This window comes from Alexandromys fortis, unplaced genomic scaffold (assembly GCF_014885135.2).
Source record: "Alexandromys fortis isolate MF-2015 unplaced genomic scaffold, M_Fortis_MF-2015_v1.1 scaffold_22, whole genome shotgun sequence".
In the NCBI taxonomy this organism is placed as follows: domain Eukaryota; kingdom Metazoa; phylum Chordata; class Mammalia; order Rodentia; family Cricetidae; genus Alexandromys; species Alexandromys fortis.
The window spans coordinates 10,423,725-10,447,261 of NW_026067900.1; the positions used below are offsets into that span (position 1 = coordinate 10,423,725).

Sequence of the window (23,537 nt, forward strand, 5' to 3'; positions counted from 1 at the left end):
TTTATGTTTTGTAGGGAGGAGGTTAGAGGAGTTATGGGTATGGTGTTGAAGATCAAAAGAGGATACTGAACCACCTGGAGCTGGAGTTACATGTCATGCCGTGTGTGTGCTCACATCTCCCTCCATCCCCCCCCTCTCTCTGTGTGTGTGTGTGTGTGTGTGTGTGTGTGTGTGTGTGTGTGTGTGTGTAGGCTAACCCCATGGCTCCGAGTCAGTTTATACTTTTTTGTTTCAACTTGGCTGACTACTTTTAGCATTTATTTCACTTTCTTTTTTTCTTTTTCCTTTCTTTCCTTTTCTTCTGTCTGTCTTTTTACCTCCCCCCCCCCCTTTTTAGAACTGGGTGCTAAACTCAGGGCCTTGTACTTGATAGGCAAATGCTCTGCTACTGAGCTAAATCATCACCTCCCCTATTAATCTTTTATATTGAATCTCAAACTATAACTCAGACTTTCCTGAAACTCACTATGTAGCCTAGGCTAATGTTAGACACCTGGCCTCAGCCTTCCTGTGCTGGGATTGCCTGAGTCCCCCACTCCAGTTTATTCTAATGAGTAGTAGATTCTGGTTTGTAACAGAATCATCAGACAAAAGTGTCAGAACACGTCTCAAGATTTGCTACTTCTGGGACCCTGGCATGTTCCCAAGTGGCTGACAAGAAGAACTCAGATTTATGTTTTCCAAGCAGATCATTCTGTACTTGTGAATACAGATCCAGACAGATGGAGACAAAGTTCACAAATGGAGGACACCTAAAAGATTTTCCATGCAGAACAGCCCATTTCAGCAAGATATATTGGTATTAGTGTGAAACCTCAATCACTCATGTTAGAAAATGAAAGCTAGAATCCAAGTATGAAGAAACCATCAGCTGGGCTTTTAGTAAATAACAATGACTTGATGATTCTTGCTATGGGATTTTGCTTTTAGCCTTGAGACAACAGTTAGAAACTCTGGTCCTTTGATACGAAGATTTGAAAGCTAACCACAAGTGAGAATGAGGCAAAATCATGCAGGCTTTTGTTTCCTCATGAATATTCTACTAGAGATGCTTCGGAGGCTCACTTCTCAAAGTGTACACACCTGCCAAGTGTGGCTGTGTGGAGTGTGTCAGGAGCTCCAGAAAAATGCTGTTCAACACTGCATCAACCATGAGCAACAACAGGATGTGGAAGAGAAGGGTGGAATGAAGCTACTCCCCACACCCTGCTTCATTTGCCACTTCAGGAAGAACAGAAATCAAGCCGGAATTCACTAAATCTTACAACAGTACTTTCATTGACATATCCAGCCAAGTGGCTCCAATGTTTATTGTGGATTTTAGAAACAGTTGGAGATTTCTGAAAATTAATGTTTTTTTTTAAATAAACTACTGCATATCTTATCCTACTGTATCAAGAAGGAAAGGGCATGCAAGTATACTACCAAATGCAAACTGGCCCACAATAATAAACATAGGGTGATTGGCAGAATGTTACACCCAGTTAACAAGTGTTATATGTCTGAGAAAGCTATCTGTCTACAATCTGACATATGGAGAGACTATATGTTAAATGCAACATAATCATGAGAAATATATTGAGAAGTAGAAGCAAAGTCCAAAGTCATCCATCACTACTGATGGCAATTAACCAATGCTATGTGTTACTACAAGATAGTTTAAGAACAGCATTAGTCTTTTAATACTAAGATTAGAAATTATTTTTTTACATTTTCTTGGAATAAAAAACACTAGAAAACTTTGAGACTATCATGCACAAAAGGGTTGGTCAGCTATTATTGAAAAGCTCAAGCTGACTGGATGGTTTATGAATATAATTTAATAGGAAATCTACCTCCATTTGCTTAGATGGTGTCCATATTTGCTAATGGCAGAGTTGAACACTCAAGAGCAAAAGCCCACAAAATGTATCTGATTCTAACCTAATATCTTTATGTGTTAGCTAGTTTTATGTCAGCTTGACAGAAGATATAGGAAGGAGGGAAATTCAAATGGGAAAATGCCTTGGGACCTTCTCCATTCTTTCTGTTCCTCCAGACCCAAGTCCTCCATCTCCTCCTTAGAGCCGCAACAGTTCATCAGATGTGGCCTCCCTACCACCTGCCCACATATCATGTGGATCCTATGGACCATCTCTTCCTGACATCCCTCCTCCTACATCACTGCATCCCAGTCTTCAACACCAATAGGCATCCTCTGTGAGGATGGAAGACAATCAGGCCAGTAAAACAGGCAACACATGGCCAGCACACTCTCTGTAAATCCAGAGAGGAAACAGAAACCAAGGACCAAAATAACCACTCAACAATGACAAACCAAGAAATCAGCATCTAGAATTATTATCAACCCAAACCTAGATGCTGAGACACCAGTGTAAAAACAATCAATAACAGGCAATATGTATCAAGTAAAGCCCAGCTATCCTAACACAGCAGGCCCTGAATATATTCTAACATAGCTAAATCACAAGAAATATACCTTTAAACCAACTGTATGAAGATGATAGAGGCCCTTAAAAAGTGGAAATGGAAAACTCCCTAAAACAAATACTGGAAAACAAAAACAAACAATGAGTAAACAAATGAATACATTCCTTAAAGAAAGTCAGGAAACCACAAAAAATCAATTGGAGGAAATGAATAAATCCCTTAAAGAAATCCAAGAAAAACAAACAAACAGCTAAAGAAAACAAAACTGATAAAGAACTGAAAATAGAAATAGAAGCAATAAGGGAAACACAAACTGAGGGAATTCTGAAAATAAAAAAAAATTAGGAATTTCACCAGAAACTACAGAGAAAGGCTTCACCAACACAAAATAAGATATGGAAGATAGAAACTCAGGTATTGAAGATATTATCAAAGAAATGGATGCATCATTCAAAGAAAATATTAAATCTAAATAATTACTGACACAAATCATCCAGGAAATCTGGGACACTATGATAATACCAAAACCTAAGAAAACAGTAACAAAGGAAAAAGAATTCCAGCTCAAAGGCCCAGAAAATGTTTTGAGGAAAATTTCCTAATCTAAAGAAAGACATGCCTATAAAGAAACAAGAATAGAAAACACTAAATAGATTAGACTATAAGAATCCCTTGCCAGATATTAATAACAAATTAAAACACAGAACAAATAAAGAAAATTAAAAGCTTCAAGGAAAAAGACCAAGTGACATATAAAGACAAACCTATTAGAACTATGCCTGACTTTTCAGTGCAGACTCTAAAAGACCACAGATGCCAGACCAGACTACTATACTCAGGAAAATTTTCAATCACTATCGATGGAAAAATAAGATATTTGATGATAAAGTCAAATTTAAACAATATCTATTTGCAAATCCAACTCTACAGAAAGGTCTAGAAGGAAAACTCCAACCCAAGAAGGTTAACAAAACCTATGTAAACACAGGAAATAAAAAAAATCTCATACCAGTAAAACTAAAAAAAGGAAAGCACATAACACACTCCAACAACAACAACAACAAAATAACCAGGAATCAACAATATTGGCCATTGATATCTCTCGATATTGATGGCGTCAACTCCTTAATAAAAAGACAAAGACTAACATAACTAAATCAAAAATAGGATCCATCTTTCAGTTGAATCCAAGAAACACTCCTCAACATTGGACTTAAATAGGCAAAAGGTTGGAAAAAAATATTCTGAGCAAATCTTATTCCAAGGACATAAGAAGCAAGTCTGTATAGCCACTTTAATATCTAACAAAATAGACTGCAAACAAAAACTAATCAAAAGAAATGGGGAATGACACTACGTACTCATCAAAGGAAAAGTCTGGAAGAGGGGCCAGAAAGATTGCAGGAATCAGAGGGGATGGAGGACACAAGGAGAACATGCCCACTTAGTCAACCATGTCGGCACCTATGGGCTCATAGAGACTGGAGCAGCAAGCGAGGAACTGCTTGGATCTGTACCAGGTCCTCTGCAGACAGTCTGATGCTGTGACTGTAGCTTGGTGTTTTTGTGGAACTTCTAACTGTGGGAGGGGGTGTGTCTCTGACTTGTTTGCCTGCTCATGGGACTTTTACTTTGTTTTGGGTTGTCTTTTCCACTTAACTGTGAGGACTTTTGTCTTCTTGTATTTTGTTTTGTCATGTTTGGTTGTTGTCTCTTGGACTCCTGCTCTTTTCTGATGAGAGGAGGGGGAGTAGATCCTGGGGAAAAGGGAGGCTGTGTGTGGAGGAGAAGGGAGGCTGTGGGGGGGGAGAAGGGAGGCTATATGTGGGGAAGAAGGGAGGCTGTGTGTGTGGAAGCCGGGAGGAGTGAAGTAAGGGGAAACTGTTGTAGGAATATATTGTGTGAAAGATGAATGAGAAGAATCTATCTATGAGAAAGAGAGAGAAGGAGAGAGAGAGAGAGAGAGAGAGAGAGAGAGAGAGAGAGAGAGAGAGAGAGAGAGAAATTTGGGAGTAGAAGGAGCTGTCTGTGTGTCCTGGCTACCCAGAACCAAAATAGAAACTGTATTGATTAAATCGCTGCTTGGCCCATTAGCTCTAGCTTCTTATTGGCTAGCTCTTACATATTAACTTAACACATTTTTATTAATTGGTGTATTGCCATGTGACAGTGGCTTACCAGCAAAGTTTCTGCATGTCTGACTCTGGCAGCAGCTCCATATCGTCTCTGACTCCATCCTCCTTTCTCCTAGCGTACAGCCTAGCTTTCCCTGCCTAGTTCTGTTCTTCCTTGACATAGGCTCAAAGCAGTTCTTTATTCATTAACCAATAAAAGCAACACAGAGACAGATGACCTCCCACCCCATTTGGGCTGAGGGAGCCTGTGGTGTATTTTATTGATTGACAATCAAATGATGTGCATTAACCTATCCACAGGGAATAGTGCCAACCCTGGGCTAGTGTTTCTAGTTGCTCTAAGAAAGCAAGCTGAGCAAGTCATAAGAAACAAGCCAGTAAGCAGCACTTCTCCGTTGCCTCTTCATCAGTTCCTGTCTTCAAGTCCTTGCCTTGTATTACTGTCCTGACTTTCCTGATAATGGAATACAAACTGTAAGATGAAATAAACTCTTTCCTTCCCAAGCTGATTTTGGTCACGGTGTTTTATCACAGCAACGGTTATCCATACAAAAATATTTTATTTCGCAGATAATAAAAATGAGGCCTAAACAAATAAACTAGCATTTCAAAACACACACTTAAGAGCACAAGTTGCTACTAATATCTGAAAGGAAATTAATAACATAGGCAATAAAACTAGGACCTGAAGCGAGAAAGAGCAGAGCCACTACTTTGCTGTGCTGAGCTATGAAAGCATATCGAGTCGTGAATAATTTATAGAAGATCCTAAGGAGAAATGAGGGTGTAAATCAGAGAAAAACATGAGATAATGTAAAGAGCTGCCCTTAATACATTCCCACAAAATTACAAAAATTTGGGAAAAGACAGTTGTAGGCAAACATAGGATTAGAAAGTTAGTTAGTGAAGGTGAATATATGAATTAATAACGGAACTTTCAGGGCGGAGAAAACACGTGGGCTTTTATAAAAAAAATGTTCTAACGAAAGTTCAACTGGTCACATCCTACAGGCCTGTTTCTCACATCCTGGAATGTAATGATATAATAATAACAAAGAAGGAGCTGGATAAGAGTAATCTTTAATGTGTCTATCTCACAGATCAGAATAAATCAAAGTTGTCACACTGTCACAAGTAGTATTTACTTATTATCTACAAACTGAGGTGTTTTGTCCAATCTTTTCCTTTTTGTTAAAGTATGGATTTGAGCAGAACTTCTCCTTGTTCTTATTGAGGCAGTCAGTAATAAAATAAAATCTGTGCAGAGAACAAATTGCAAGTTGCCATAGCAATGCTTCCCTTAACAAAAACTCCTGGTTCATTCATTCGTACGTCTGTCATATATATATATTCCTTATGTACAAACAGCATTTCTAGACCCCAGGACAAACTACTGATTTAACATTCTGAAAGGTAACCTTGTATCTTGGGCTTTAACAAACATATAGTATTCATGGGTGATACATTTTTCTTAAAAATAGATCTTGGTCTCAAAGAGACTGAATTTTTGCTGGACCTTACATCCAAGTTAATAATATCCCTTTAGATAATTTTAAGACTTTTAGTTAGCCTGCCATTCTACCATGTGTTCAACTTGTTTAAGTTTAAACTGCCTCCTAGACAACCATGTAACTAACCTTACTATGGCTTGGATTTCTCATCCAATCAGCATGTATAACCAACGTTTAGTGTATGATTACTCTTAAGCTACATGCTCTCTTCATACTCTTTCCATGACTCTGACACAGAATAATACATTGTGTATGTGTGTGTGTGTGTTGTAATTATTTGCTGAAAACAGCCAACAGGTTGAAGGTAACTAACAGAAGACAAAAATCAATATCTGACAAATATTGTGAGCAAAATGTGGATAGAGGTTAATGAGTTCTATTCTCGGACAGCTGGGAAAGTAACGTCTTTGCTTGGAAAAACCTGCTCAAGTTTTTCTCTTTAGTAAATTATCTTTCCCATGCCATGCTTTCTGTGATGTTCAATAAATAAATAGCAAAACCCACATGCATAGGTGGAGATATCAAGGCTTTCTTGACACCCATTCAGAGAAAACTGCTTCCTCTTGGTTAAAAAAAAAAAAAAGCAATCTACTGATGTCTGCCAAAGATTAGAGCATCACATCGCACTGTGTCTTAAGAGTTGGTCCAGCTGGCCTGTCAATCATCTGGCTTGGGAACCACCCCTGAGGAAATATAATTCACCTGAAGACATGCTGAGGATGAAAAGTTACCTACATAATGAGACAATGTACTCACTGATCCCGACGACCCACACTCTTAGCACTGCGGCATATGAAGCTTCCATTAGGAAGTACACTGTTAAGCCTGCCCATTTTCTTGAGTTCTAGCCCAAAAAGGCCTAACATTTCCTTATTTGTTTTAATCTTTTACTTTTGGATACTGGCCCTAAGCCTAATCTGCTTTCCCAGACACTTGGGGTTTATTCACCTTTGTCTAAAGCTACTCAGCCTTGCACAGTGCAGCTGCCATCTTTACCAAGTAGGTGCTCACAGACATCATGAACTAACTGTCCATTTTCCTGGACTCTGACTCAGAAAGACATGGCTTTCTCTTTCTTCTTATCTGTCTCCCTTTTCCTGGCAGAGTCTAAGGTTAGGATTGATTGTCCTGCTGTTTTTTCTCTCACATTCTATGAAAATTATCCATAAGTTTTCTTCCAAGTCAGTTTTGAAATTCTTTTATTAATGAGACCAAGAACTCACCGAAGGAACCCTGACTTCCTGGTGATGATAATCATTTTGACTGAAGTGATAGGAATTTCAATGCAGTTTCTATTTGGTTCTCTAAAATCCTAAGCTTCAGGTAGAGTTGGAGGAGTGTTCAGGCTAATTCCTATGCTTCTCCTCCTTACAGTTTATTCTGGTGCTAAAAGCTTAGAAGAAACTGCTTTTGGGAGTTTACGTTTTCCACCCCTGCTCGCTCTCTCTCTCTCTCTCTCTCTCTCTCTCTCTCTCTCTCTCTCTCTCTCTCTCTCTCCACACTTAACTCTGCTGTCTGTGGACTGTGGGTTGGTTCTTCCACCTTGCCTATGTGTCCCACTCTGTACACACCTAGAAGACATAGGTATGTTCTAGTCTCTGTCATGTGCGAATTTCCAGAGATTTAGAGATGGGAAAGGAGACTTCAGAGGTTGAAAATAAGGTGGTGCCTAACTTTTGTCAACTGTTGTGAATCAGTTGTCCTTTGAGAGAGAGAAGACCCTGAGGTCTGCACTTGTGTTGTTTAACGGGGCATCAAAATGCCTTACTCCAAGGAAAGAGGGCTGAAATTTCCCCTTGGATTAATTTGACTAAGAGCAAGCGCAGATTTTAAAAGTTTATATATATATCAGCCTATTAGATGACAAATAATTTGCCTTAATTAATCTTCAAAACAAGGCAAGGAGGAAAAATGTCATCTCAGTGAAATAGTTGAGAAAGCTGCAATATCACCAAACAATTAAATAAACTGAGATTGTTAAGAGAGGACCAAACTAGCATTTTAATCTATGACTTGCTAAAGAATGCTTGTATTTTAAGATGCATAGTATTTCACCATTAATCCTGTGCTTGACATGATACCAAATATCTCTCTCTCTCTTTCTTTTTCTCCCCCCCAAACTCACTCATACTCACACACATGCCCATAAAGTTGCACACATCTATACATATACACTTGCACACATGTGCATATATATATATTCATACACTTACACACAAACATGCACACACATGCACTTATATGTGTGCAAACACATTTAATAAATCACATTTTATGAACACTAATATGGCTTTCTCCTAATTTTTTCATAACACCATTCCTCTCATGTATTTGTCCAAGTAAAAATAAAGCTCTATTTCCTTGATACTGTTGTTTTATGTACTGTTTGAAAAATCCAGGTTACACAGCAGTTATAGCAGGGGACAAACCTGATCAGCCACAGAGATGACAAATCAGAGAGAGACAGTGTCAGACAAGAGATGAAGCATAGTGTGGACTTGTTAGTTTGATTCAGTACTGACAAAGGAGACAACAGGGGTCTATCAGGCTGAAAACTGAAGCAAAGAAAATCCATTTATCAGTTTCACTGCCTCCCGGATCTTTCTCATGTACTCTAAGTCCAACACACAGGATGCCAGCATCACTAGGGTTCTAAGAATGACTGATCTACTGCAAATCAGTGAGACCATTAATTTCACTTCATTTTATGAGGTAATGCATTTATTCATCTCAGTATGCCTTATACCTAACCGGGGGCTTTTAAAACATTTGTTGCTCAATAAATTTTATTGAAAGTTGAGAAAAGATGAGTAGACTCTACCAGAACTAAATAACATTTTTCCACTTTTGAGCAAGGGTCAAATATTTTAGAAAGCCATTAACTTTACCTTGATATTTTTATAAATTGTGTATGTGATGTGTATGTGTGCGTGCGTGCATGTGTGTGTGAGAGAGAGAGAGAGTATGTGTGTGTGTACATCCAAGTGCTGGTTCTCTCAGAGGCCAGAGGCCTCAGGTCTCCTGAACCTGGAGTAACATATAATTGATATAGGTGATGGAACCTGAACTTGGGTCCTCTGGAAGAGCAGCAAAAGTTCTTAATCACAGAACCATCTTTCCATCCTGATCATTTTTTTTAATTATGTGCATGTTTATTAGGTACTCACAAATGCCAGAATAGGGTATCAGATCCCCTGGAGCTGTAGTTACATGAGATTATAAGCCACCCAGCATTGAGTGCCTGGAACAGAGCTACAGTCCACTGCAAAACGGCATACAAGTAGTCTTAATCACTGAGATGGTGTGTGACAATGGTCTGTATTCTGTCAATTATATTTTAAATAAATGCTGATTGTGTAGTAGCCAGGCAGGAAGTATATGCAAGGCAACCAGGCAGGAAGTAGATGTGGGTCAATGAGAACAGGAGAATTCTGGGAAGAAGGAAGTCCTAGTCTGCAGTCCTCACCCAGCCATAGAAGAAGCAAGACGTGACTGCCTCACTGAATGAGGTACTGAGCCACATGGCTAACATAGACAAGAATAATGGACTAATATAAATTATAAGAGTTAATAAGAAGCCTAAGCTAATGGGCCAATCAGTAGATCTCTGTGTGATTTCTTTGGGACTTAACGATTGCAGGTACTGGGCAGGAAAGAAACCCCAACAACACTGAGACATCTGCCCACCCTTATCTTCATAGAATCTTAAATAGCCCACTTGCATCACAACACACACACAATAGAAATAGATGAATGTCAAGAAAATTCACATGCAATAAGTCAAATTGATTAGAACTTAAAATGCACCGGGCGATGGTGGCGCACGCCTTTAATCCCAGCACTCGGGAGGCAGAGGCAGGCGGATCTCTGTGAGTTCGAGACCAGCCTGGTCTACAAGAGCTAGTGCCAGGAGAGGCTCCAAAGCCACAGAGAAACCCTGTCTCGAAAAACCAAAAAAAAAAAAAAAAAAAGAACTTAAAATGCATATAAAATAATCTCTACAACAGTTATATACAAACAAACAAACAAACAAAACTCTGGAGATTGGTATTTTTTTAAATTTCTTTTGCTGAGGCTTAGCTCTCCAATAACAACATACAATTTTCCAGTACCTGTTTCATTCGGTTTCTAAGCAGAATTCCACACTATGAAGCATTTTATCTTCCTTAAAGTATTCTTGCTCTAAGATCTATTTGTCTTGTAGTCCTTAGCTTCCTTCTTTTTATTAGGCTATCTCTCTACCTAACCTAAAGACAGAGTCTCTTCAGGACAGGCTCTGAGCTCTCCTGTTCTATGCTCCTGTTCTGAGGGAAGCCCTCTCTCTATTCCAGGTCCTCGGCTATAATGGAAATGTCAGCAGTACTTTTTAAATTAGACCCATCAGTGCCAGTCTCTTAATTGTAAAATCAATTTAATTTTCTTCATGTTCATATAATTGATTGCACTTTTTAAAAATCTTTTAAATTTTTTGAGATTACAATATAATTATAATATACTTATATTTTTAAGATATTTTATAACTAACTATTGTAACTTTGAGATTATTATATAATTAAATTTGCCACTTCCTTTTTTTTACATTGCCTTCCCCCAATTTCTCACATATATCCCTCTCTGAAATGACAATAACTGTTAGTGTTTCTGCTTTAGAGTTTTAAAAATCTAGGTTTAAATTGCTAAAATATATATAAATGCTTGATTTATATTTTAAATTAGATATCTCCAGAAATACCCAATTCAGTACACTAAAAGTGAACTTGCTATTCTCTTTGTATATCCATCTGTTACCTTTCCATAACTCCTTAATATAGTTAATAGTATGTCTTTGTAATTTGGAAGATACTTGAGGGTCAAAGTGTACACATTTCTCTCCATCACCAACACATCCAACAAACTATTGTGAACTCTCAGTTCTGCCAACAATACACCTCATAGTCTTCTATTCATATTAATGTCTAGCAATGCTCCTATTACTTCTTTTTAGGTTTATATTTTATGTGTATATATGTGTGTGCATACATACATACATGAGACTATGGATGCCTGTTGAAGACAGAAGAGGGCATCACACATCCTGAAACTGGAGTTAGAGGTGGTTTTGAGCACCTACCCAAAGATGGATGCTAGGAACTGAATTTTGGTCTTCTGCGCCTATTATTAAATCTTTCATGTTATAGCTTTTTCAGTCTCGATGGTGTGCCTGTTGTCACATAGGTATATAAAATCAGACAAAGCCTAGTAGCACCAGCCAGTAGTCACAGACACCCTGAAGAGGAGGCAGGAAAGTTGCAAGTTTAAAAAAGTGCTTGAGCTATAGAATGAATTTGGGGCCAGTCAGGGCAACTTAGTAGAACCCACTGCAAACTATAAAGCATTGGTGTGGGAGTGACAGAGCCCTGGTGCAGCGTGTCCTAGTTGCAGTCTCCTACATCACAAAAAGAAATAAACTAATAAATAAAATAAAACCCCAAAGACTTACTACAGGAACCAAAATACAAAATGTAAGAGAAAGTAAAACAAAGTTTCTTACAAAACTGGAACCACCAAGTATGAATATAAATGTCAAATAAAGATAAAGTATAAAATTGGAAAATGGGCTGGAGAGATGGCTCAATGGTTAAGAGCACTGGCTGTTCTTCCAGAGGACCTGGGTTCAATTCCCAACACCCATTTGGTGGCTTGCAACTGTCTGTTCCAGGAACCCCACACCCTTACTTGAGCAAAACACCAATACAAAATAATAAATAAATAAATAAATAAATTTTTAAAAATCTTTAGAAAAAGTCAGGAACCATGAAATTGAGACCTAACTAAATTGACCCAAAAATATGCATCTTGTAAAAAGGCATTCAATTTCAAATATATAGGGAACAAGATTGATAAATCTAGGTTACTGTCATAAATACTTGCTGACCCCTTATTTGAAAATGTCATGAAGTGCCATTGTTGGCTTAATCAGCCAGAGATTACATAAGAGCCCCAATAAGGGATTTCCTTCCCTAAGTGGATCTCAAGAACTTTGGCATTCGTTGAGCCCGGTAGTTTTCTGTCTTTCCCAATAGACTTTCTTGGCTTATGCAGAGGCTGATTCCCTTCTGGGCCTTGCAACATCTAAGGGCTGTCTTTACGTGGATTTTCAGCTTTCCTCTTCAGGGAAATGAAGGGCACTCAGCCACTGAGTGTCCTCTACCTTGGAATGCTTGCTTCTTCCTTCAGCATGAGGGACCAAACATACAAGGCTAAACGTAGTATTGTTTGCAGGTGGAAGAGAGCAGTGTTGCTTGCATTTCATTATTTAGTGCTAAACATTAAACATTTTTTTTGTTTTGCCTTTTCTACATATGCTTCCCAGGGAATCTAAATGAACTTTGAGATGTAACCTATCTCTGGTATAAAAGTCATTATAAGAAAGGAAGCCAAGGGATTCAAATGAACAAACACAGGGTACTGTAAGCCCCACCATGGAGGTCCTAACTCAGGGTTGTCCCATGGGGTTCAGGGTGTTAATGTGTGTTTTTACTAAGTATCTCCAGTGATTCTTCTAGGAGAGTCTAGAGGTGCATTGGAAGAGAACAGTTAAGAAAGACATTTTGTAATTTTATGTTTTATCTAAGAAGCGAGGCAACATTAAAGCCTAAAGTTCAGAGAGAGATAGAGATAGAGATAGAGATAGAGATAGAGATAGAGATAGAGATAGAGATAGAGATAGAGAGAGGCAGAGAGAGACAGAGAGAATGAAGGAAAAAACATCTCCTTCTCTCCAAATATAGTGTTTATAATTTTGGTAACTTTCTGGTATTCTTTGCTGCAAGTTGGTGTTATATATTGTTTTTCTGTGTCTGTATATTTTAAGATTGCACCTTCTTTGCCATTGCAAGCAATATTTTGATGAATCCAACTCTGAGATTTGTTTTACATTTTGGATTGTCTTACTAGAAGTAGAATTGCTAGGTTAAACAGTAAGAGATTTAAGTGGCTCTGCATACTAATAGTGTTCCAAAACTGTTGTCCTAATTTGTATTGAAACTATAATGTGAATTGTCCTAATTTGTATTGAGACTATAATGTGAGAATGTATCATTGCCAGCATCTAGTATTTTAACTTTTAAATGTTTGCAAATTGAACATAAAGGTGAGTGCACCTCATTGCTTGTTTGTGCGTTTCTAAGAATCACTTAAAATGGTCTCCTGCTGCCCTCTGTGTAAGCTGACAAGTTGACAGTCAGCAGATTCATGACCCTTCTGGATAGAATTACACACTTCCCCCGTTGCTGCCCACCATAACAAATTTAAATTTGTGACTTTTGTGTTCAAAGTCCAGGATAACTTCTTCATCTCCTTCCCTGCCTAGAGTTTTTATTTTAATCCATTGTGAACCCCTTGCTGTTTCTGGAAAAATGCCTTTTATGCACAAGAAAGTTTTTATGCAGGAATATATATATATATATATTTTAACATATATGCACATATTATATATTAGAACATATCTTTATACTACAAAACATTCTAATATGTCAATTTTATGAGAAGCAATAGGATTAAAAGATATTAGTATTTCCCAATGTAAAATGAGCAGTTTGTATATTAGATGTTCTTATTCTCTGCAATTCTAAAAGATAATTTTTAAAAATAGTAAAAGCAAAAATATACAAATGTGTATAATTGTCACATGTGTACTGCGAGAATAGTATTTATTTAAAATAATTAAATTTAATGCAAGTTCTTCAATGAAAAATGTACTTTAAAATAGCTCCAGTCATTTTTATTATTTATTTATTTTTATTTTATTATTCAACTTATTTTATGATGTCATATTTTACCAGTGGTGGTGCATGCCTTTAATCCCAGCACTTGGGAGGCAGAGGCAGGCGGATCTCTGTGAGTTCGAGACCAGCCTGGTCTACAAGAGCTAGTTCCAGGACAGGCTCCAAAACCACAGAGAAACCCTGTCTCGAAAAACCAAAAAAAAAAAAAAAAAAAAAAAAAAACTGAAGACAGTAATAGTATGCATCAATTTTTAAGTTAACTTTCCTCTATACATGAAAATTGAAGCTAAACTAAATGTGTTCATCAGTACATGAAGCCATGAAGCCTGTGAGCACTTGCGTGATAGAGTTAGTACTCAAGTCATTGGTAACACAACTCTGAGGAAACTGCTGGTGTAAATATACAACATTAGACAAGTGTTTTCTTAGTTCAGTATCCATTTAAATCAAACTCATGTTAAATCATGAAGCTTAAGCTTACTAAAATGACATCCTTTTCAATGATAATTAGATGGTTTTATGCATTCAAGTCAATTAATCTTGAGAAAGGAACCAAAAAGAGTTGAAGCTTAAACCTTGGGAGTGATCAACATACAGGAGGAGAGAACAAACATTTTTTGGCACATGCACTCTGGAATCTCTGAATGATTTAATAAACATTAAACCTTATAATAATATATTCTAATTCCTGTCCATGAATGGAAGCCATTGTCCTTCACTATTTTTTACACTTTAGACATTGTCATTTATGAACAAAACTTAAGTGTTTTTAAGCTATTATTCTATGAATCATTAGATATGGGAGTTAAATAATAAGATTGATATATTATATAATATAATAATAGGCTAATGACATATACAGGCTTACATAAAATACCCAAGTCTTCGCAATGTCACCTACCTACTGCATTAGTTCTTAAATTGGGGAGATATCTTGCAAATTATAAAAATCCAAGAATGTTAAATTCCAGAATGTAAAATATCTCCATCTTATTTCAATTATCATAAATTATAAACCCTACTTTTAAAAATATACCTGATTGTATTGTATTATATACAACATATACTAATATTATAAGCTGTGCAGTTATGCATAGGTTTAAAAGTGTGTAAATACACATAAGACTTCAAAAATATTAAATTTATCAAAATTTTCCCAAGAAGAATCAAACCATAATTTTAAATCAGGTATATTTTCTCATAGCCATTAAAAATAAAAGTATAAGAAATAATTATTTTGCATTTGAAAGTCATCTTAATGCACAAATTAAATAATTTATGTTGTCTGCATTAATTACTACAATTACATGTCTGTATGTATTGATTAAACAATCATAGCAGAAATGGTCATCCGACTGTCTTAAATTTGTGCATTAAAAAATTTAGGAAAGCATACATAGATCCACCTGGAAAGGGGAAATAGACAAGATTGCCTGACAAAATCGGAAGCATTGGGGTGGGGAGAAAAGGGAGAATGGAAGAGGAAGACAAGGGGAGAATGGAAGGGGTAAGGAGAACTTGAAGGAATGGGATAGAAGAGATGAAGGAAGGGCAGAGATGAGAGCAAGGAAAGAGATATTTTGATTGAGGGAGCCATTATGGAATTAGCAAGAAACCTGGCACTAAAGAAATTTCCAGGATCTACAAGATTGACCCCAGCTAAGACCCCAAGCAATAAAGGAAAGGGTGCCCAAACTGGTAGTCAAATTGATGAATATCTGTAAATGTCACCATAGAACCTTCATCCAGCAACTGATGGAAACAGAGGCAGAGACCCACAGCGGAGCACTGAGCTGAGCTCCCAAAGTTCTGTTGAAGAGTGGGAGGAGTGAGAATATGTCTCTTCTCTCACTGGGTAATTACTTAACTTTCATAATTTATTTAAAAAAAATCCTTCATACTACTGACTCTAGACAAAAATATGTAGTTATCTGTATTCTGGCCCTTACAAAATACAATTTTAGTTTTCTAGTTATTTAGCTATTATCAGGCTTTCAGTTTGATGAGGGCTAGAATCTTTCTCTGTTCTACTCATAAATAAAACCCTACCATTTGCCTACGAAATGTGATAGATAAGATATTGGTTAAACATAATAAAATACTGATTCAAAACATTTTTCTCTTTGGGTGATATATAGACTACAGCTCCATTAAAATTCTGTTCTACAGAGATGACAATAGAGAAAATAAATACTGGTCTCTTTTTTAATATAATTATCTAGAATTTCAAACAGCAAATTTGCTCACTGAATTCTATCAGTGATCCTGAAAAGCATTTGCAAAATAAATAGCATTATGTAATGCATTGCCAACCTTGGACTCAGAGTAAAGGAAATCTCAGGGACATGAACAAACCATGATGAGGTAATGAGATTGTAACAAGGGAACAAGGATTGGAATAAAAATAAAATACCCGAAGGGACTCCTTAATTTTGTCAGTAGTATTTTCTAATTAGTAGTACAAGAAACAACACTGACTAAAAATAAAGTATTTTTAATTAACAGCATCCACAAAAAGGATCAGGGGATGAATAGAAGTGTTCTAAATTTATTTATATGTGTCCTTCACTATCCTGTGCTTTACACATATATCCATCCCTTCCTGGTAGAATCGGTTATGGACATATCTGCCTAGCATTCTGTGTTAGCTACTTTTTCATTGTTGATACAAATGTCTAACAAGAAGCAACTTTAAGGAAGAATGTTATATATTTAGTTATGGTTTAAGCAGATACAGTTGATCTTGGTGACCAAGGTATAGCAGCACAAATGGCTTATGTTCACATACTGATACATCACAGAAAAAAAAAATGCTGGTACTCCACCAGATCTCTACTTTTCCCATCATTATCCTGTGTTCCCATCAAACATATGATGGTGCTGCCCACCTTGAAGGCAGGTCATAGGACCTCAGTTGATCCACACATACTTACACACACTCGAAAGTGTGCTTTGTTGATTTCCCAGGTATTTGTTAGTCCAATGGAAATGACAATGAGAATTAATCATCAAAACTCGAAATTACTGAAAAATGAGACTACATATTATTCTAGCTTTTGTTCCCTAGTGTTAAGCACTTAATATAAGCTCAAAGTCATTTGTTCAAGTGAATTAAATCTAATAGCTTTGAATTCTGCACAAAGGACCCAAACAATTTGTTGAGATAAATTTTTAGGTACTTCACAAAAGTATATTGAGCTCTTCAGATGAGGGACATTAACTTTCTTGAGCTACTTAATTATTCTCTAACTTACTGATGCATTTAACTCCTGAATGTGGTAATTACCAAATAAGGAATTGCTGGAGGAGAAAGGAATTAAAATCTACTGCTCTGGGGCACCAAACGATGCCCAGATGACCCAAAACATTTGTTAAAAAATAGATACATCCTTACCAAAAAGTTAGTTTGTTAATTATCACAGAAGGAAGATAAATAAAGGTCCCAAATTCCAGAAGCTTAGGAAAGTGAACACACTACTGTGCCTAACAAAGTCAAGACAAGGAATATACAAACAACGACAGCAGTGGAATGGAAACACATTTAAGTCCCCTTCAACCACAGCCTGAGTGAGCATAATAGTGAAGCTAACGTGAGCGTCATGGCTACCCAAGCAGTAGACAAAGACAGTGAGCAGTTCTTGTGAATCAGGGGGCTCTGAAAGAAAAAAAAGATCATCAACCTCATAATGTGTTATGAGGAAGCTTTTCAAGACCAAGGTATCGCCAGACAAGACAAAAATGGATATGAAATACACAAATGACGATTAGAAAAATGAGCTTTCAGACTAATGGGGAGCTGAACTAGAGTTAAATCTTCGATCCCAATGTCAGAGTATGCAATCACTGATGCCTCAGCTTAGAGTCCATGTGCTTCCTGAAAATTCACGACACTATTAAGATCAAAGAAACAAACTTTAAGCATCAGTGCCTTTGTTCTATCTTTAGTGAGTGAAGCAGTCATAACTTGAAGGAATAATGGAAAAATTCATTTTCACTATACCAAAATAGGAATGGAAATGGTGAGACAGCACTCGATTCAACCCTTTTCTCACTGAACACAAATATCAAAATCCACCTTTGAAAGTAAGTCAGACTTTACAGACATTTCTCACAAGATCTTTCTATTAAGGCCATTCGCAGATACTATTCCCTTCCCAAACTACACATCAGAGATCAGAATCCAAACCATAATCCCAGCAGTCATCTAGAAGTAATGGCTAAAAAATGAAGCAACATAATTCAAAGAAAGCAGGCGAAGAGTACCCCTGGGTATCAAACACCTGCAAGAGGTGTAGTAGGAGGCCCATTTAGCCGTGTTTAAACTGGGATAAGAACCAGACAAGCCTCTAGGAAAGAAGAAGAAAAAGAAAGGGTCTGTGATTAGGGGTCGAACACCCACAAAACTGAACCAAAGCTGAGGGCTACCTTGGCTTTCCTTCCCAGTTTCTTCCTATCTCTTCTTTTCCTTCTTTCTTTTTCTTTTTTTACATAACAATCCCAGCTTCCCCTCTTCTCCTCCTGTTCCCCCCACCTTCAGTCCACCCTAACCATAATGCATGAACTGAATTTGTGGAGCCCATTCTCGATGGAGAGATACCTTGCTCAGCCTAGGCACAAGGTGCCGGGAGAGCCTTGGTCCTGCCTCAATGAGGTGATGGAGCAAACTTAATTGACTTCCCAAGAGAGGACTTAGCTTCCTATCTTATTTTTAAACTAAGAATTACCGTATTTAAAGATTAGTAGCGACAAGTGAGAACTAGCTAAAGCGGGAGCTAAAGGGGTCACTTTTCAATAGAAAACAAAAGTATTAAACATGTTGTGTCAAGAAATAACACTGTATTATGTGAGTTGGTGTTATAAGGCCATTGTGCAAACAGACCTGGTCTCAAAAAGCTTCAATCTAGATGACACATGATCAACAAGAAGGGATTCTCAAATCATTCACTAAGAAAGTTATAATTGTATGAAACTGTAGAGAGCAGAGTGGCAGGTAAAGAGAAGCAAATTAATAAATAGACAGAGCAAATAGTGGCTTCCATAGGACATCAGAGAAGCCACTCTGATAAGGGAAATTGGAGCAGATTAGATGAAGGTGCTTACAGCAATGGATTGGATATTTGGTAGAAAAGCATTTTAAGTGGAAAGAGTATAAGAGAGTAGAATTTGACATCAGAAAGCTGGTAGCTGTGGTAGTATAGTAGGCAAGACAGACTTTTACAAAACCATTGCAAAGAACTTTGCATTTACTCTGAGAAAAATGGAAAATTACGGTAGTGTTCTAAGCAAATTAGCAACTAGATATGTTCTTCAGGGAAACCCTGGTTTCTATGTTGAAAACACAATTAATGGAAAAGGCAAAGACCTATCACTGATCCAGCTACAAAGAAAATGTAATGGGTACTCAAGCAAGTTCAGAAGATACAGAGTAGTTGATCTGGGCTATAATTCAACAGACACTGTGATATACTGAAAATGGGTTGTGAGGAGAAGAATAAAGAATAATTCCAAGGTTTCCACTCAGAGTATGTAGGAGAATAGCTGTGGTGATTTGAAAGAAAATGGCTCCCAAAGGGAGTGGCCTTGTTGAAGAAAGTGTGTCACTGTGGGGGTGGGGTTTGAGGTCTCTTTTGCTCAGTCTTCCATCAGTGTGACTGTCAGTTTGACTTCCTGTTGCCTGCAAGATGTAGCACTCTCAGCTCCAGCACTGGGTTTGCCTGCACACTGCCATGCTCTCCATCGTGATGATAATGGATTGATCCTCTGAAACTGAAAGCGAGCCACCCCAATTAAATATTTTCTTTATAAGAGTTGTGGTCATGGTGTCTCTTCACAGCAATAAAAACCCAAACTAGGACAATGGCTTTCATTGACTCAGTCGGAAAATGATGCTGTTGCACAGAGAAAGGGGAAGATAGAGAGCTCTATTTTGGAAGTGCCAAGTTTGAAGCATCCATCTTGTTCATGGGGAGATGTTGCGTAGTGCACAAAATATATGTGTCTGAAGTTCAAGAGAGAGATGTAACCCGAATATATCATTTAACTGAAGCTAGCTTTTATCTGGTGCTGAAAGCCAGAAAGAGTTCAGAGAGTACTAAATTCACCAGAGAAAGACTGAGAAAAGTAGGGAGAGGCGAGGCCACAGTTTGACAACTACAGCAGTGAAAGCCAAAACAAGAAGGGAAAAGAAACCTGACACGTTTCAACCAATACAGACACACCAGGATGGAGGAATAAGCAAGTGTGAAGTCTGACAAACAGTGTTAACAAGACAGAAACAATTGATAGCTGTGAAATATGCGGGTTTTAGAAAGGTAATGGAGCAAGTAAATGTGAGAAAGGACTTGGTAAGTTTAAGAAAGACTTGGGAGGAAGTCTTGAGGACATTGAGTGAAGGCAAAGTCTGCAAAGGAGTTGGTACAAAGAGAAAACATTAGTAAATTGGGAAGAATCTGAGCTAAGAGTAAAGGTCTGAGATACTTTACTCAAATGAAATCAAATCCGCAGAAGAAGTAGAGAAAACTCCTCAATGAGTCCTTGAATAGTTTTGAGGTGTAGGGGCCATGCTGCAAGAAGAGGAATGTAGGGAGAACAAGGCACAGTCTCTCTGTGTGTTCTGTAACAGAAAAGCAGCAAATGCGCTTGTGATGCCAGGAAATGTGTTTTAATGATTTCGAACTTTTCAGTGATATCTGACTTTTCAGTGATTATCCTCCAAGAGCAGGAAGGAAGCCCTGGGATTTTGAGAAACTTATTTGAAAACTGAGAAAATAAAGGATATAGGTGTTTAGAATGCAAATGCCTATTAGCATAAGGCATCTAATTGAAATTTATCAATATAAAATAATATAAAAGTAAAAACAACATTTTTTTTATTGTTTGGTGGAATAACACAAAGATTTAGGCAAGGAAGAAGAGTCAACGGTATAATGGTTTTAATGCCAGCTTGCCACAAATTAGAATCACCTTGAGTAGGGAGCCTGCAACTAAAGAATTATCCTAATTGCCTTAGTGATGAAGAAAAATCATCTTAGAATAGACAGAACCTTCAGTAGCAGCTCTGGTTTCAAAGGAGACATCATAACAGAAGGATGAGGTTTTGTCCTCTCTCTTGCCTGCCCAGACCTCCTGCTTGCTACTGAGTTGACTTATAATTCCATCATTAATATCAGAACCAGCACCTAGACTCCCTCACTGACTGACAGCCTGCTCTCCAGGAACCTTTCAAGTTTTAGAGGCCACACTGGGACTGCTAAAGCACTCAGCCTTGTGGACTGAATTACTACTAGATTCTTGTTCTCTCTGAGGTGAGACAGTCACTGAGGGGTCTATTCCAAGTCCTGAGATACTCAATCTCAAGGACTAAACAACTACTGAGTCGTCAGCCTCTCTGGTGCAAGAAAACTGTAGTTATTATCTTTATATAAGTCTGGTGAATAATTCTCACATATTCATACTATCTGTTCTGTTCCTCTAAAGATTTCTGACTGCTGAAGTGTATGTATAAGGGTGATTATAAAGATTTGCTATGAGGTCATAATTAAGTAAGTATGTAGCTTTAGAAGAGGATCTGTTGAATATGGGTCAAATTGAATGAATTTATTATGATATACAAAGAGCTGTTGGATGCCAAGATAGAGAAGGAAATGACCTGGAAAAACAGGGAAATTCTAGTCAAAGGGGAATACAGATATATGAAACCGAATTCCTAAGTTTAATGATGAAAAGGCAAATAGAGAATGTACACATGAAAATGAGTTATTCGAATGGGTGGTGGTGGCACATGCCTTAATCCCAGCACTTGGGAGGCAGAGGTAAAATCTCAGGTGAGTTCGAGGCCAGCCTGGCCTACAAAATGAGCTCCAGGACAATCAGGACCCACACAGAGAATCCTGTCTCGAAAATCCAAAAAGGAAGGAAGGAAGGAAGGAAGGAAGGAAGGAAGGAAGGAAGGAAGGAAGGAAGGAAGGAAGGAAGGAAGGAAGGAAAGAAAATGAGTTATCCAAGCCAACCTGGAGATATCAGATACAGGCACAAAAAAATATGAATACGCAATCAATCAATCAAAGCTATATAGTTGTTTCCTCTTATTCTTGACTTTATTTTTCAAAAATTAAAAAATCCAAACAATAAAGATGAAAGCAATTGCCTTACCCAGTGAGTTTAACTGCATGTATCCGAAGTTTTTTATACTTTTCTGATTCTTCATTTGTGCTGACAACATGTCTGTATATCCCTGTCTTATAGTAGAAGAAATCCTCATGGACTTGCATTATGGCTGAAATAAACCCAACAGGATAAACAGCATGGTTACAAAAGTGCATCTTCAAAATCTCAGAAGTTCTCCCAGAACAAACAACAATTAAGCTGTGGGGAGTGGGGTCTAAGAAGAGAGCACACCTGATTTTCTTCTTATCCATTGGCTCATTGGCTACACACTTTTCCTACTACTTTTTTTTTTTTTTTTTTTTTTTTTGGTTTTTCGAGACAGGGTTTTTCTGTGGCTTTGGAGCCTGTTCTGGAATTAGCTCTGTAGACCAGGCTGGTCTCGAACTCACAGAGATCCGCCTGCCTCTGCCTCCTGAGTGCTGGGATTAAAGGCGTGCGCCACCATCGCCCGGCCTCCTATTACTTTTTAAAAAAAAAACAATCTCAGCTACATAGAACATTACTTATATACAAGTTTTACATGTAAAATGTAGTTCAAGCTTTTCTTTGTTGGGTGCTAATAAAAGAAAACCATATACAAAGGTTTTCTGGTAGAGTTTCATCCTTCCCACTCGGGAGACCTGAGTCTGTGCTGCACTCCTTAAAAACCAGAGCCTGTGCTTCCTAAAACCCTCCTTCATTCCTTCTCTTACATTTCTTCTTTTCTGTTTCATGTGGTGCTTTGTGAAAGGGCTTGTGCAATTCAGGTTGAAGACTTTAAACTTCTCCCTCAGGAGGCATCTACTGAAGTTTTTTTTTTTTTTTTTTTTTTTTAATTGGGACTAGCTATGGCTATCATGGTAGCTAGGAATGAAGCTTACTTATCTTAGCTCAATATGTGTTTTAAATAAAGTCAGAATGAAGGTCACTGCATTTGCTAGATCCTACGGTGATGCTCATGCTGCACAGGGAAATGTGGCTTTTCAGCTTCTGCTTTTAGCTCCGTTCTTTAGCATTCAGGGCCTTTGGGGGGCTCTAAGTGTCACTGAAAGTTGAAATTTCTTTACCCACTATAAAACACATCCCCCACAGGGTTTTAAGATTTTTTAGGTTGTACTCTATGCAAATTTTTGCTTTCTGCAGGTTTTAGAGAAATGCTCGCAGTGTTATTTACTCAAGGTTCCATCCATTTGACTTTTTTTTTTTTTTTTTGTCCCAAGGCAGATAAAAATGCTGTAAGTTAAACCAGGATACAGCAAGCAGGCAATCAAATTGCATCTACAGAAAGAACCAAATGGTATTCTCTTCATTCACAAAAATATGAAGATATTTCACTCAATGATTTCCCTCTCCATATAACCATTGACTCATTTAACCCTTACAGTCAGCTCTGCTTCAAGTACCATGGACAAGATAAATTATGACTGCCATTAAACACTGCCAGCTGAAGCAACGGGTAAGGAGTCAACATGAATAACAAAATACCATCTTCCTTCAGTCTCTGATATTGAACCAAAAGAGATGAACCTACTACAAGCTTGTGAGTGTGT

At 37.6% G+C, this 23,537-nt stretch overlaps 1 protein-coding gene across 2 annotated transcripts in view; it reads right to left on the bottom strand.

Annotated features, from left to right (window-relative positions):
* Positions 1–23,537, bottom strand: part of Tinag (tubulointerstitial nephritis antigen) — an 84,999-nt gene that overhangs the window by 20,087 nt on the left and 41,375 nt on the right. For both annotated transcript variants that reach the window (XM_050126051.1, XM_050126040.1), the window contains exon 9: positions 21,994–22,117. In XM_050126051.1, the coding sequence (XP_049982008.1) occupies positions 21,994–22,117 (124 nt within the window). The remainder of the gene's footprint in view (positions 1–21,993; positions 22,118–23,537) is intronic.